Here is a 15,443-nt window from a genome sequence, read left to right as displayed (position 1 = left end):
CACATAATACAGATCAATAGTAGAAAAGTAACAGAAAAGTAACAATCAAGTTATTTTTCCAAGAATTTAAACCTTTAAAAGCATTAATACTTTCATAATTATTTCACAATTACTATTACAAGTATATCACTCTAACATAGTTATTGCATTAAAATTTCATTTGAATGTCAGTAGAACATTACAATTTCATTTGAATGTCAGTAGAATGTCAACAGAAGTATTCCTAAAGTTTAAAGTTTTAAGTGTTTCTTTTAATTCACTCGCAAGTTTTTTTTTTTTTTTTTTTTCCACACGGGACAGGGAGTCCCTGCACACACAGTTTGAGTGTTTCCTAAAAATCAAAACACTTCTGAAGCTCATTTAGACGTCAGGGAAGAGGAGAAAGGCTTTTCCTCCCCCTTTTCTTCTTATTCTAGGCTGGAAATGCTCACACGATCGTCGTCATTCTCGCTATAATAGACTTGATAAGTGCGTATTTGATCTGAAGTTTCCATATTGATGCTCCCACACTTCCATAGTTTCCATAACACTGCTCCTAGTGTGCTTAAGATCAACACTATAGCTGGAATTCCTAACGTAAGGTATACTGCTTCACGAGACCAATTCCTTTCTAGATGCACCACTAATTTTAATTGGCCCCATTGATTCCATACAAGACATTCATAAAAGCCAAATTGTTTTGCTCGGACTGCGTCGATGCTGAGAGTACTGGTTACAACTCGTTGACTCCATACTTCCAAATGCGTGGTTAGTAGTTCATTAGTCATAGTTTTTCTCCAGGTCACATTCTGTAGAGGAGGAACATGTTTAAAAACACATTGTAGCCGGACGTCGTCTCCTAAACTTGCTAGATGTGTTTTACAGTTTCCTTCTGGTGATCCTTTTATATAAATTAATGCCTGGTCTTTCACTAAAGGATAGTTTGAGATTTCTGCTGTACAAGTGTAGCGACCTGACGTTTGACGTGTCATCTTAGGAATTGATAAAGTAGAAATGATACTGCTTTGAATAATCTTATCCTCGAAATACCATTTTATTACTGGAAGTGGATTTCCTCTAGCTTCACACTGTAGCAAAACTGGATTTCCCTGGATTGTAGCAATATCATCCAATTTAGATATAAGAATGGGTCCGTAAGATACTGTCATCACGTAGGAAGCTTGGGCTGTTCCTAGTTCATTTCGAACTAAGCAGGTGAAGTTATCGTTATGATTTGTTCTCATAACGCTTTTAATTTCAAGAAAAGCGTTTCCTTGTTTTATTAGCAGTTCTCCGTTTTTAAACCATTTGTAAACGAAAACATCTGGGTTTGCTCTGGCTTCACATTTTAATTTGAACCGATCATATTCACGTGCGATTTTTGAGGTTGTTTTCATAGTGATTCTTGGCTTATACTTCACTAGGACTGTAATTGAAACCATTAGAGGATGCAAGTAAGTTAGATGATTAGCGACACAGGTAAATGCTTTCTTATCATACTCTGGTGATAGAATGGTTATCCATTTCAAATAAGTGTTCATTTTTATTTTGTCTGACCATAATTCCTGACTGGCTCGTACTGATCCGTTGATGGGATTACCATTAAAATGAATCCATCTCAAAACAGCTGGCGGTTTTCCTGCTAAAGATTTGCATGTAACAGTGGCTTGCTCTCCTTCGTTCCCATTAAGGAATGAGCCTTCTTCGATTAGAGGTGGTAGAGGCGTAACATAAATTGTCACGATAGCTGTACTTGATCGGAATTGACGTCCGTCCTTAGTTTGAACGTGGCAAAAATATTTACCTTCATCTGTCAGCTGCAGTTGGGTGATTTGCAATGCAAAATCATTCTCTCTAGGTGATCCGACGATTTTATAATCAGGAAGCCCTGATGGTCTGAAAAGGTGATCTGTGCTTTTTCCGTTGAAAAACCATTTTACAGTGACTGTGAGATTTGAAACTAATCTGCAGGGGATGATGATAGTTTGACCAGTCATGGCCTCTCTATCTAATGGCTGAAGAATGAAGATACCAGTCTGATAAGGCGTACACCGAATAAGTAGCGTAACTAGTAGGAACATGATCTGGGCTGGAGAAGTCATATTGATGAGTATTCTGGTATGTATTTCTGTCAAAAACAATGTTACCCCCTTTTTTTTTTCCCATTCTTTTACATTAAATTTACTTCAAAGACCTAAAATACTAAAATCAGAGTTGAACAAATTTTTTTTTTTTTTGATCGTTCCATTTGATAGGCTCATTTTTTTTTCAGGAGGAGTGAGAAGACAAATACCAAACTTCTTTTGTTACTGCTTCCTCTTCTTCCCTTCTCTCATATATATTATTATTATTATTTTTTTTTTTTTTTTTTTGATGAGAAAAAAGAATCTTTCACTCAATATCTGAATGTTGATCTTTAGTTTTATTCATCTCTCTAGGCTTTAGATATACAAAGTGAGAGAGAATCTACCCTAATTGCTTCTTCCTCCTTCCGATTTTTTTACATAATTGGATGATTCTTATAGGAAAACCTGTAACAATGTTATTCTTACTTCCTGTCTGAGATTCAGCTGCGCATGATCTATATACTCTCTTACCTTCCTGCAGTCGTTCTCACTGATTTTCCCGTAGTCAGTCCTGCTAATGTAGTCATTCTCTATATAATTTTGAACACTTCCCACACACTTTTTTTTTTACCATAAGAAACATACCTTTTATTGTCTGCCATATTAATCCTAGTATGAGCTTTATATACTAAAACAAATGCTAAAATTATTCCCACTATTACATAAATCACATAGATAACGTTCTTGGGTAAACAATGTCTACTTCTAATCAAATCCCAACATATAACACAAGATAATCTTCAAAACTCGTCTCTTCCTAATAAATGAATAATTTCTTCAACAATCTTATCCTTTTGTGAGATAAACAAAAACTTTCAAGGTCCCGGGGTTAATAAGAACTCCTGGGGAACACTCACTTGAAGGGGTTTCTTTATCCATGACAAAAGATTTCTCTGCTCCAAATTTTCGTATAATTGCCTCTGTGTATCAAAGTAAAAAAGGAATTCATAGACATTATCTTGAAACCTTATTTGTTCAAATCAAACGCCTTGCCTCAAAAAGTTCAGAGCAGTTATAGCCACATGTCATTCCTTATAGATAGGTTTTGAGTGATGTAATTTAGCACAGGGGTAATCGTAGTCTATGTAGCGTGAAGAAGACAGCTGAAATTTTTTTTTTTTTTTTTTTCTCATACAGTTTAATCGATAATAACTATATTTGCTGTCTTGACATTCCTATGTAATGTCAATAACTCCTTAATTCCATATGTAAAAGAGTTATAATTAGCAGATAAAGTTCTATTTTAACATTATTTGTAGAACTAAAATTCTGATTTAGATTGCTCCAAACCTTTATTTGAGAGTAAAAATGAGTTTTCTTTTTAAAACAGCACAAGAAGAAGATCCCCTTATCTTGACCTCAGAATTCAGATGATACCTCTTTTTTTTATTATTTTTTTTTTTAACTCTTATTCTTTAGAAACATGATAAAAACAAGTAGTGACTGGGAGGAACCAGCCGTCCCCAGGCTAAATGCTTCTTCTCATCTCCAAAAAGCACGATTATTGTCTTCCTTAGATATCATTCTGAATCTTCTTTCTTGAACTTGAATTTAGACATGCAATAAGAGAGAGAGAAAACAAAAAATAACTAGGGTGGCGCCTATAAAGTCCTAGACTTTTTCCGTCCCTTCTCTCTACCTTTGAATTTTGTATACTCAAAATATATTTTCTGGGGAAGAATATTATTACCTGCTCAGTAACAGTGGTTGTTTAATACTAGTTAATTAAAAGTTCTGGCACTAATCACCCCTTTTTTTTTTTTTTTTTTTTTTTTGATTCCTACAAATAACTTATGCTTTTGCTTGCAACTTACAGTTAGGATAAATCGATTTCTCTTTCATGTGTCTCTAACTATACCATTTATATACTTTGTGCTTCTTGGGCTATCCAATAATATAACTGCTGATAAAACTTCATGATAGAGTCGGAAAAAAATCTATCCTTTTCCCATTTTTTTTTTTTTTTTTTTTTTTTTCTCTCAACTCAGGGCATCTAAAAACCTCAGCACTAGATCGTACGCAGTAGTCCCTGTCGGTTGATTGGAGCTTTCCTGGTTTTCTTGAGATTCGGGTTCGAATATAGGTTCTGTTGCCCACTGTACAAGTCGATCATATATACTTGGATTTTCAGGGTGTGGCGGTGCTGCTTCTGCCCTTTCTTCAGAGCAAATTTCAGCTGGCTGAGTTTGAAGTTCAATACTCGTGTTATCAGAGGAGACATTCTGTTCTGTCTCATCGTCGGAAAATTGAATTAGCTCTGGGACAGCTGTCTCATTTTGTGACTGGGGGAGTATTTTCACTTCCTTATGTTCAGGGATAGATACAGAATGAGGCTCGTGATTCCTGCTCCGTAAATTGTATTGATGTGTTGGCTGGGAATGCACTTGCTGTTTTCTGCTTGGCAAAGTGGCATTATCCTCTTGCCTTTGACTCTGTGAGACTATTTGTTGCTCTTGCTTTACCACCGTTGGTTGTTTTTGACTCTTATTAGGTAAATACCTTAACGGGATTGAAACGGGCAGACTTGGCACCTGGTAAACCTCTGGGTCAATCCAGTATTCTTCCTCTGATTCGGATTCAACATATATCTCCTTTGGTTTTGTGTGTTCAGAGGTTTGTTCAGGTAAGGAAGTAGTTTCTGACTGCTCTAAACGTAGTTCTGGAAACGGTTTGCGTTCTATGACTTTAGTTAACCTATCCACGTGAACTAATTGTTTATCCCTAGGGTGATATATGTGCTGAATCTGATAGTTCACTTCAGATGCTTGAGATATAACCCGATATGGTCCACTACTCTGACGAGACAACTTGCGTGTTCTACCTGGTTTAACCGTCGGAGTATAAAGATATACTATGCTTCCAACCCTAATCTGCTTATCTACGGCCCTAGTAGAGCGATATTTTTCTTGTGTTTGTGCAGCATTTTCCAAATGCTGCTGAACTATTTCATAAGTTCGCTGCATCCTCGCTACCATTTGCTCTGAATAATGCTCCAAAGAGGCATATGTAGGATGGGTTTCTGAAGTCCAAATATGCTGTGGCATTATAAGATCTCTTCCATACATTAGATAATTTGGTGTTTCATGAGTAGCAGAATGTACAGCTGAATGGTATGCTGCTACTGCCAATGGAACACAGATATGCCAGTCTGATTGTGTAGAGTTCACGACATGCGATAGGATTGCTGCCAGAGTTTTATTCAGCCTCTCCACTCTTCCGTTGGTTTGGGGATGAAAAGCAGTGGTTTGAAGCTTCTTAATGCCCAGTTTTTGATAGATCTCTTTCATTAAAGTTGATAGGAAGTTAGTTCCTCTGTCTGTCAGCAAGGTTTGTGGGATTCCATGTCTGGCAACCACATAATTTACAAAAGCTGTAGCTATTTCCTCTGCTTTCTGTGTCTTGAGAGGTATTGCTTCCACATAACGTGTGAAGCAGTCTAGAACCATTAATAAATATTTATGTCCATCTAGACTGGTCGGCAATGGACCAAGGATGTCCATGCTCACTGTACACCAGGGAGATGATTGTGTTGGGAGTCGCAGCAAGCGTGCTTTTGCTTTTGGATTATATCCTCTTCTTTCTAAGCATGAAGGGCAAGAACTGACATAAGCTTTAATTTCCTTGTACATATTGGTCCAGAAGAAATTTCTTCGTACTTTCTGTAGAGTTTTGTCAAACGATAGATGGCCACTGGAAGGATTCGTATGACAAGCCTCCAAAATCTGACCTTTTAATGCATGTGGAACCACAACTTGCTCAAATGGCTGCTCTCGAGTTGATTTAGCATCAGGTAACGAGTAATGATACAATATCCCCTCATTTAAATAATAAGAATCTGGAATCTTAGCTAAAGCTTGGCCATTTCCCTCTAATTGAGTGATTAAGGCGTTTAGGCTGTTGTCTTCCCTCTGTAAGGTTCTCATTAATTCCTTAGTAGCCTCCTTGGGCATTACTAATGCTTCCAATGTAATTCCGGTCGACATCGTCGCAACTTCTTCAGTTCTAGGTTTCTTTAAGCACTTAGGCTTCGCATCTTCTTCTAACACTGGTCTAGACAAAAAATCTGCATTTAAATGCATTCTTCCCGGCCGGTGGATCACATCAAACCGGTAATCCTGGATCATTAAGTTCCATCTCGTCAATCTGGGCGTGGGGTTTTTTAATTTCAATAAATAACTTAAGGCTGAATTATCTGTGATGATCGTAAAATAATTCCCATACAAATACGGGCGGAACTGAGATATGGAGTACACCACAGCTAAACTTTCCTTTTCTACAGTGCTATAGGACTTTTCAGCCTGTTTTAGAAGTCGACTTACGTAAGCAATTGGATGTCTCTCCCCATCTTTTGTATTCTGCTCTAGAATTCCCGCGATGGAACTTTCACTCGCATCTGTGGCAAGGAAAAAAGGCTGGGAAAAGTCTGGGTAAATAAGGACCGGCTCTGTTATCAGGGCCATCTTCAATTTCTCAAAGGCGGACTGTGTTGACTCGTCCCACTTAAATGGGGTGTCCTTTTTTGTGAGATCGGTTAATGGCTTGGCCACCTTCGCATAGTCCTTGATAAACTTTCTATAGAATCCTGTCATTCCCAAGAATCTTCTCACCTGCTTCACACTTCTAGGATGAGCGCAATTTTCGATTGCTGAGATATTTTTCCGATCTGGTCGGATCCCCTCTGAACTGACTCTATGGCCGAGGTATGTGATTTCTTCTTTTAAGAAATCACATTTGGATGGCTTGAGCTTTAGATCATACTGCCGCAGGCGCTGGAACACCAGCTCCAACCGTTCTATGTGTTCTGAGAACGTTTTACTGCAAACCACCACATCATCCAGGTACCAGAAAATGGACTGCGTTTGGAGACCTTGCAACACGATCGTCATGGCTCTCGAGAAACTAGCCGGCGCCCCCTGGAGGCCAAACGGGAGTTTTTCGCATTCGAATAGTCCTCTTCCCGTTGTAAATGCAGTTTTATGCTTATCAGCGGGATGCACTGGGATTTGCCAATATCCCGATTGCATATCAAGCGCCGAGAAGTAACGAGATCCAGAAAGGAGGTCCAAAATTTGTGAGATTAACGGAAGCGGAAAGCAATCTGTGACCGTTTTAGAATTTAATTTCCTAAAGTCAATACACATCCTCATTGATCCATCCTGTTTTTTCACCATAACAATCGGAGCACTATAGGGTGAAGTACTTGGAGAAATTATGCCTGCATCCAACAACTCATCGATCTGTCGATCGACCTCGTTTTGCAAAGAATATGGTGTTCGATAAGCTCGTTGTGCAACTGGAGTATCATCTGTAAGTTTTATTCTATGATATAGAACTGTAGAACGACCTAATTGGGATGGAGAATTAGCAAAAACGTCTCTATATTTATGTAGCAATTGAGACAACCCCTGTCGCTGTGAATCAGTCAAATGATTCAGCTTGAAGTCACTAATCGACACTGGAGGCAGCTTTTTCCTGTTATCTTGTTTACCTGCAAAATTAACTTCATTCATTTTAATACATTCTATAACAGCAATTCCCATACGTTTTGGTAGATGTAATGGTTCATCAGAAACATTTGCCACTAGGACAGACACCCTTCTGTCCTGAGATACCTGGTCAATTGAAGTCCTCACAGCTACATCGCTCCGGCCTAGATTATAATTCGGCTCTACAATTACTGATTGCCCTGGGAGAAACTTGGAATTACACTGAACTGTTAGTATAGATTCAGTATTAGGTGGTAGGATATGTTTAGAAGTTAGTTTTCCTACTGTGGGTTTTGTGTCACCTAGGATTTTCTCCCTAACTCCTATTTCTCTCATGCAAATACCAAGTGGTAAAGATTTTAAAATTCTTTTCCCAGAATCTATGACAAAAGAACGACGGCGTAAGATGTCTGAACCTAGGACAATTTCATATCTAGGGCTTAATGTATCTGAGGCTACAAGAACATGTTCTGTAAATGTTTTTCCATCTAATGTCAAGTTTACAGTAATTTTCGAATGCAAGGGTACAATATTTCCCCCGATTCCACAAACAGTAACATCAGGTGGCCTTTGTTTCAAAAATCTGTCATTTTTAATTTTGTGAAAAATATCTGCACTAATTAAAGTTACTGAAGCCCCACTGTCAATTAAAAACGTTGTTGGGATTCCTTGAATAAAGCCTGCCACTAAAGGTAACTCTGTATCATTCTCAGCTGTAAAAATCCCATGCTCTGCCCTACTATACTTACTATGTTTTGGCATCTGTTTGAAAGATTTTGGTTGTCAACTCGATCTTCGACCAAATTGTCGGTCTGAAGCCACTCCCATGTGATTAATCTGCCTACGATTGAATACCCGAGGTTGTCTATATTCAGTATTATCCCTATATAACACTCCTCTAGGTCTAGCATAATAAGTATTCGATCCTATATTATTTTGAAAGCGATTTCTTACCCTGTTATCAAAAGGCATTCTAACTTGTGGAGCGCTAGTGTAGTCATTTCTGGCTACTGTTGGTCTCCGATAGCCCTGCCGATAAGAGGCCTCTTGACTCGGGGTAAAGATGCGTGGTCGTCCCGTAACATTTTCGCTCCTCTCTCTGTTTATATTTCTTTCCGATGGTCCTAACTCCCTGCTCTGTCTACCGTAATTCGACCCTACTTGGCGGCGCGCAGCTTCTCTGTTTGTAAACAATACGCTGTGCGGAGCGCTCTCGGCAATTGGCCTCACAGCGGTGTCTAGCACATTAGGCAGATAACCCTGCTTACGCTGATTTTGTCTAATTTCTTGTAACTGTTGGTCAATACCCGCTGCGAAATTCTGAAATCTGTTGGCAAGAGTAGACAAGTTTCTTTCTAAGCTATTTAAGTTAGTGTTGTTCGTTGATAATGCTTCTAGTGATTGTTGTAATGAATTTATTTGTTCTTGTTCAGGAGTTAAAATTCGATTGTTAGCCGTTTCGGCCAAATTTATAGTAACATGTTTAGTTTGAGTTAATCTTTCATTTTGTTCCTCACGAGTCGAAATTTCTAGCGCTAGTTGATAAGTGGCTGGATTTTGACTAAGAACTAAACGTTTCAATCTAGGGTTTAATCCGTTCAAAAATTGTGCCAATAATGTCTGATCTCTTAACGCAACTATTTCTGGTGTTTCATTCTCAGTTTTAAAAGCAACCCTACACAAATTGTTTAAACGAGTGCCAAACTGAATGACTGTTTCGGAAGGTTCCTGCCTAGCGGAGCTAAATTTTTGTAATTGTGATATGAGTGGCTGTGAACGTTCAAAACGTGTTATAAATGCCTCTTTAAACTTGTCATAATCCTTTTCGGATCTTAACTCCATCGAGTGAGAGAGAAAATCAGCGGCGGGGCCCTTCAGCCGACTCTTCACCACTGCTATTTTCTCTCTGCCAGACCAGTTTGCAATGCTTGCAGTTTCTTCCAGTGATTCGAAAAAGAACGAGGCCGATGGCCCTTCATCGTCTTTCCCAAAGTACATCGGAACTAAATTAAGAAAACCAGCAATTTGAGGCGGATGCACCCTCACAGGTGTTGCCTCATGTTGTGTGGGAAATAACGGTTCAGAAATTTCTAAATTTGCCCCATCTAAGCTTGGACTTTCCATTTTGCTGTGTAATATTTGTATATTAAACGCTTATATTAAGTTAATACCAATGCGCCTACCGTACAGTCCCAATTTTCCAAATAAATATACTTACCGTATCATGGCTAAGTGGGCATTATCAAACATTATCAATATTAAATTCAGCTTTCTAAAATTTATATATAGCGCGCAAAAATTAAAAAAAATAAAATTCAAATAAAGTTACTATATAGAGAAAGATAAGAAATGCAAAAATTTCATCAGCAACAAGCAGCAACTTTTAATTCTCTTTTATTTACCTTCTAAAAACATTTATAATATGTTTACATTACTAACTATTAAGTTTCTACTTTTCGTTCATGCCTATATTCCCAAGCCAAAATGTATGCAGCTAACTGCTTTACTTTATATGTTGCTACTTTTTGCTCTGCATTATCAAACAACTATAATGATAATAATATTGATATTTTATCATCACTAAATAAAAGAAGTACAGTAAAATTCTCTCTGCCAAGAACTCAAAAACACCACCGTCCATTTCATCTTTCTGCTTATTAGTCCTGTAAGCTTAATCAGTTTCTCTTCACTACTCAAAACCATCCTGGGCTTAAGGCACCATGTCACCTCGCACACACAGACGCTGCACATATATATACTCGTTTCACTTACTTACTTAGGTCTTGTGTGTACTAGGGTGTGGCCGCATCAGAACTAGTTAGTCTAGGCATAACCTATACTTTTTGTTCTAAGTGTAGTTACGTTGTTTCCGACCCTTTTCTTTTGGTCTGCCATCTTAATTTGCTTTACTGTGTTCATCTCGCCTGATCTGGAATATCATTCTGTTTTATCGTCTAGTGGCTTGGTTAGGACAAAAACCTCGTATACCCTCAGGGAAGAAGAGAGATGGAGATATTTACCCCTTTTCTACCCTTTTTCCCCGCAGTTTGGGCTTTGCGTTGTGCTTATTATTATCGGGTAATCATGCAACTGATTACTCGATAACCGCAGTTACCTCCGAATCATGTTTTAACGTTTTGCCTTACTACTTTAGTGGTTGAATGTGAGGTTTTGGCAGTTAAGAGAAACTCCTATAATGCAAAACATAATAAAGTTTAATACAAGTAAAGCTTACACATTTTAGTCCTTTCAGTGATATAAATTCAACAAAACATTATGATAGCAATAGGATCATGTTCTTTAGAGTTATCATTCTTAGACACAGCAATTATTAGTTACAAGATTATAAAAGGCTAGAAAGAATCCATCTGTTCAGTTTCATGTTCTCATACTATACCTTTTCAACTAACTTACCCAACTAAAGATACTCCTTTCGCTTGAATAGCTAATCTCCTCGATACTCCGTTATTTCGGGCGTCCGTTACCTTAACAGGGATTGCCGTATTTCTCTTCCGTTCTCGGTCGCAGGTTCTCCTTCGTTCGTTCGCTGGTTTTTCCTCTTCTTTTCTCCGGTAGCTTTTGCTCTTCACGTTGTCTGTCTCTCTCCTCCTACCTCTCTTCCGAGGACCCGCTTTAATACTCCTTGTCTTCCCTTATTGTTTAGATAATTCTCTTTCTCTTATTGGAGAACTCCCACGTCCTCGCACATTCGGACTCTACGTCAAAAAGACACTTCATCTTAAGGAGCGAAGCGAAGTGATCATCATCTCTCGATTACGCCATGCCATGTATCAAACATTCTGGCCACACGTGTAGACACTTCACCAGCTCCTTATTAGGAAAATGAAGAGTCTCTAGCTTACATATTCACCGAGTTTATGATGCTCGGAGGAATCTTCCATATCCGTTCACACGGGTGTATCTGTATATCTTTCTCTGACCCCCCCTCTTTCTGTCGTCATTATTTGCATGTTAAGTTAAGCGCATCTCTTGTGTTTATAGAAATTTAACCCGGTAAGTGGCTCCCAAGATAGCATCGCCGGCCAGCAACTGTAAAATGCTTATGTAGAGTCTTGTTTTACAAAGTTGCTGTGGCTAATTTCGCCATATTTTAATTCGCCATTATAACAGGTTCCAATATAAAGATTTAAGGACATTTAATTTGCTTTAATACTTAGTTTTAATCACTCTAAAATTGTTAATAAATGGATCTTTGGGGAATAACTAAATAGGGGAACTATGAGACATTATAATTAATATAATTACTATAGATTTAGGGGAAAGGCGGAATTAGCACTGCAACATATTTTAATGATAAACTATCACTTGCGTAATAAACCGAATCACCCTTTAAATTTCATTCATAACAGTTAGTGCATTATCTAAAAATGTTTCTTTGGAAGTAACGTTCCTAATTTGATTTGAACTAATGGTTTTTAAATTAGGTTACACAAAATGAACGATGCCGTGGTGCCCTTAACGGGATCTTTGATAGTAGTGGAATGATAAGTTGTTGAGCTATCAAGGAGACGAGAGCAGAGCATATTTACCTTGTCATGGCGCATAATAGCCATTGTTGCTACTGCGCCAGAAAATTTTTTCACCAAACCAAGCAGAGCATATTAGTGAAGTTTTGCCACAAGTCCTTTTAACAACGTAATGAGAACATGTATATCCTTGTCGATTGCACTCTTTCCCCCCCCCATGGTAGTGCAACAAAACAAATGTTTTGTTGCACTACCATGGGGGGGGGGGGGAAGAGTGCACTGTCATCCCTCATTTGTAAGTTTTATATCCGCATATTTTTAATTCTTAACGGTTTGCTCAAGAAATTGTCCTTTAGAACGATATATTAAAAAATCATTATTTAATTAGTCATATTGACAATAATCTTCCAAGACATTCATTTACTGTAGCCTCAGTATAAATGACTTGTAGAGCTTATTTATTTATTCATATGAAATATTTCCCTGGAAGGGAAATATTTCATATGAATAGATCTCAATGTTCGACCCCTTCTGATGCCCTCCAGTAACATCTAGTCGAGTAATGTCTGCAATTGTGAGTTCGTGCGCTGGTTTGCGAGATAAAAAAAAACCAAAAAACAGATTAAATTAGATAAATAAAAAAAACCTACACCTTTCTCCTGAAATTTTCTAGCATATTTAAAAATGAATAGGCAATTTCAGTCTTGGACTATGGAATTCGAACCTACACCTTTCCAATCGGGTACGTAGGCGCGGTTCCAAGTAGGAGCAAAAGGGGTTATAACCCCCCCCCTACCCACCTCCATGATCAAAATAATGTGGAATTTTTTTTTACTGCTACAAGATGATTAAAGCTTAATGAATTCCCAGAACACTGCTTTAGTCTTCCATTTAAAAAAAAAAAAATCCAGGGAACCTCCCAGAATACACGAAGTACACCGTAGATTAACTAAAGAAACACACTAACACATTTGTGTAAATGTGACAAGGTTCTCTCCCTCCCCCTCTGCAAATGGAAAAGATACCACTGCCTGCTGCATTTAGAGAGAAATTAGGTTGGGAGAAACTTTAATTCCCCACCGTTCATTTTCACTAGATATTTTTCCCTTTAAAATTTTGCTTTAAAAAATTTGGGATATAAATTTTTTTTTAGAATTTGCACTCGTATATCTTTTATTATTTTTTTTTATGTTCTGCTAAAAACTGCAAGTTTAAATTTTGGCTATTACAACATTTTAACTTATTTATATGTGTATTCTTAAATTTATTCACTTATCAAAGTAATAATGTGTTTCAAAAATGTTCAAAATCATACAAGTATTTTGTTTAATATTTTCAATGCATAGGTAACCAATTTAAGAATTTTTTTTTTTGTAACCAATATGGTTTGTTGTCAGGTGATGAAACTCTCCATTCTTGATATCGAAGAACGCTCCAGGGTAGACTAAGGATAGCTCTTACGAAACCTTAGCAATTATACCGTAGTACACAGCCGATGAATGTTTGACATTTGTTGCGGTTGTTCAAGGCCACTTTCTGTTTTCTTTTTTGATCTGCGTAATTGGGCGATAACTTGTTCTATGACATCAACATGACCTCTTTTCGTACGGAAGCCTTTACTTGCAACCGGTATCACAATTACACAGGCTTGCAAAAATACATTCTACTTTCGGTAAAATTAATTTTCACTAAGGCAAATTACAAGGAGTTTTAAAGTATTTTTACACTTTAAAAATCTAATACTCGAAAATAATAGGCTCTAATAAGTAGGTTTTGTGCTGTTATTATCAGTGATTGTTTTAAGATAAAATGGCCACTAAGTGGTGTAACCACTATTTTTACAGGGGCCGGCGACTATCGGACTTCAGCCTCCCCCAGAGCAACTTGATCAAAAGGGGAGAAAAATTCTCTCCGTCAAAGAAGCAACCCCTCCCCCCCAAAAAAAACCCTGGCCTAGATCTTGTTAGTTAAACTTTATTACAAAACTAATAATTATTATTATTATTGCTCTCTTATATTATTTCTCCCTGAAATACCCGTCACGAGGGGGTTCCACCTCGTGACGGGTATTGCTACCAAGTACACAGGGTGGTTGTTGTTATGCCTGGTGTTACTGTTGGTCGAGGAACTCTCTTACTATCCTACAGGTGTTCAGGATTGCTACTTTCTGGAGTTCCTTGTAGGTTCGGTGGGAGACCTATTGCTGCTAGGCTGTTATGTAGGGTCTTTGGCACCATACTTGTGGTTGACACGATGATCGGGATGGTCGTTACTTGTTGCATATGCCACATCTCTCTGATCTCCTGTCTTAGGTTCGCGTACTTTCTGATTTTTTCCCCATGGGTTTTCTGCAGGTTGCCAGTGTTAGGTGCCGCTATGTCAATCAGATAGGTAATCTTTTCTTTCTTGCCCACAAAGGTTATGTCCGGTCTGTTGTGCGGGATTGTACTATCCGTTATTATGGCGCGGTCCCAGTACAGCTTGTGGGTTGGGGTCTCTAGTACTGACTGGGGTTCGTACTTGTAGTACGGTACACTTTCTTCGACTAACTGGTATTTTCTTGCTAGCTTCTGATGTATTATCCTGGCTATCTGGTCGTGTCTATGAGTGTATTCAGTCTGGGTGATCACCTTGCATCCCGCAGTGATGTGTTGGATCGTTTCGGAGGTCAGGTGGCATCGTCGACATGTGTCATCGAACACTCCAGGCTCCTTGGCGATGTATTTTCTATAGTTCCTGGTGTTGATTACCTGGTCTTGGATGGCGAGCATGAATCCTTCAGTCTCGGGGAAGAGCTTCCCGCTCGTGAGCCATGCATTGGAAGCAATTTTATCTATGTGATCTTGTTGGAGATCATTGGAGTGAGAGGGCGCTGTATCGTCCAGTGTGGCTCATGTGTTCTGAATGTGCTCCTGCTTTTTGAGATATTTAATGCGTTCATTGACAACCCCCTTATGTGTAAATATGTTTTCCTAGAAGTTAAAGTTGTGGTGAGTTCATAGGTGATTTTTTGGTTGTTGGGACCGTGGGGTTGTGGAATTATTTGCACGAGATTATATTACAAACTGAGTAATTGATTTCATAGTCGTACATTGCATTGCATAGTGCTTATACATATATCACTGAAATCTCCCATAGAGATACCATTATCCCATAGACTTTGTATGGATGATAATGGCGACTTGAAATATTCCATTTTTTGAAATTAGTCATGGAGACGGAAAACATTTACTAGCGCCATCGCAGTATTTTGACTTAATATCGTTTGTTCATTAGTTTACTTAAGCCTTCTGCTGGATAACATTGTGGGCTTGTTTGGGCTATCATTTCTCAATCTTAAAGTTGATATTTCTCCTCATCTATTG

At 38.2% G+C, this 15,443-nt stretch overlaps 1 protein-coding gene across 1 annotated transcript; it reads right to left on the bottom strand.

Moving 5' to 3' along the window:
- Positions 1-407: 407 nt before the first annotated feature.
- LOC150087943 (irregular chiasm C-roughest protein-like) lies at positions 408-2,081 on the bottom strand. The gene has a single exon (XM_090369972.1). It carries the CDS (start codon positions 2,079-2,081, stop codon positions 408-410), a length of 1,674 nt encoding a protein of 557 aa, XP_090226098.1.
- Positions 2,082-15,443: the final 13,362 nt, after the last annotated feature.

This window comes from Mastigoproctus giganteus, chromosome 3 (assembly GCF_048544385.1).
Source record: "Mastigoproctus giganteus isolate SK-2022 chromosome 3, ASM4854438v1, whole genome shotgun sequence".
NCBI lineage: Eukaryota > Metazoa > Arthropoda > Arachnida > Uropygi > Thelyphonidae > Mastigoproctus > Mastigoproctus giganteus.
Note: the sequence above shows the minus strand (reverse complement) of the source record. Positions and strands in the feature narration are given on the sequence as shown.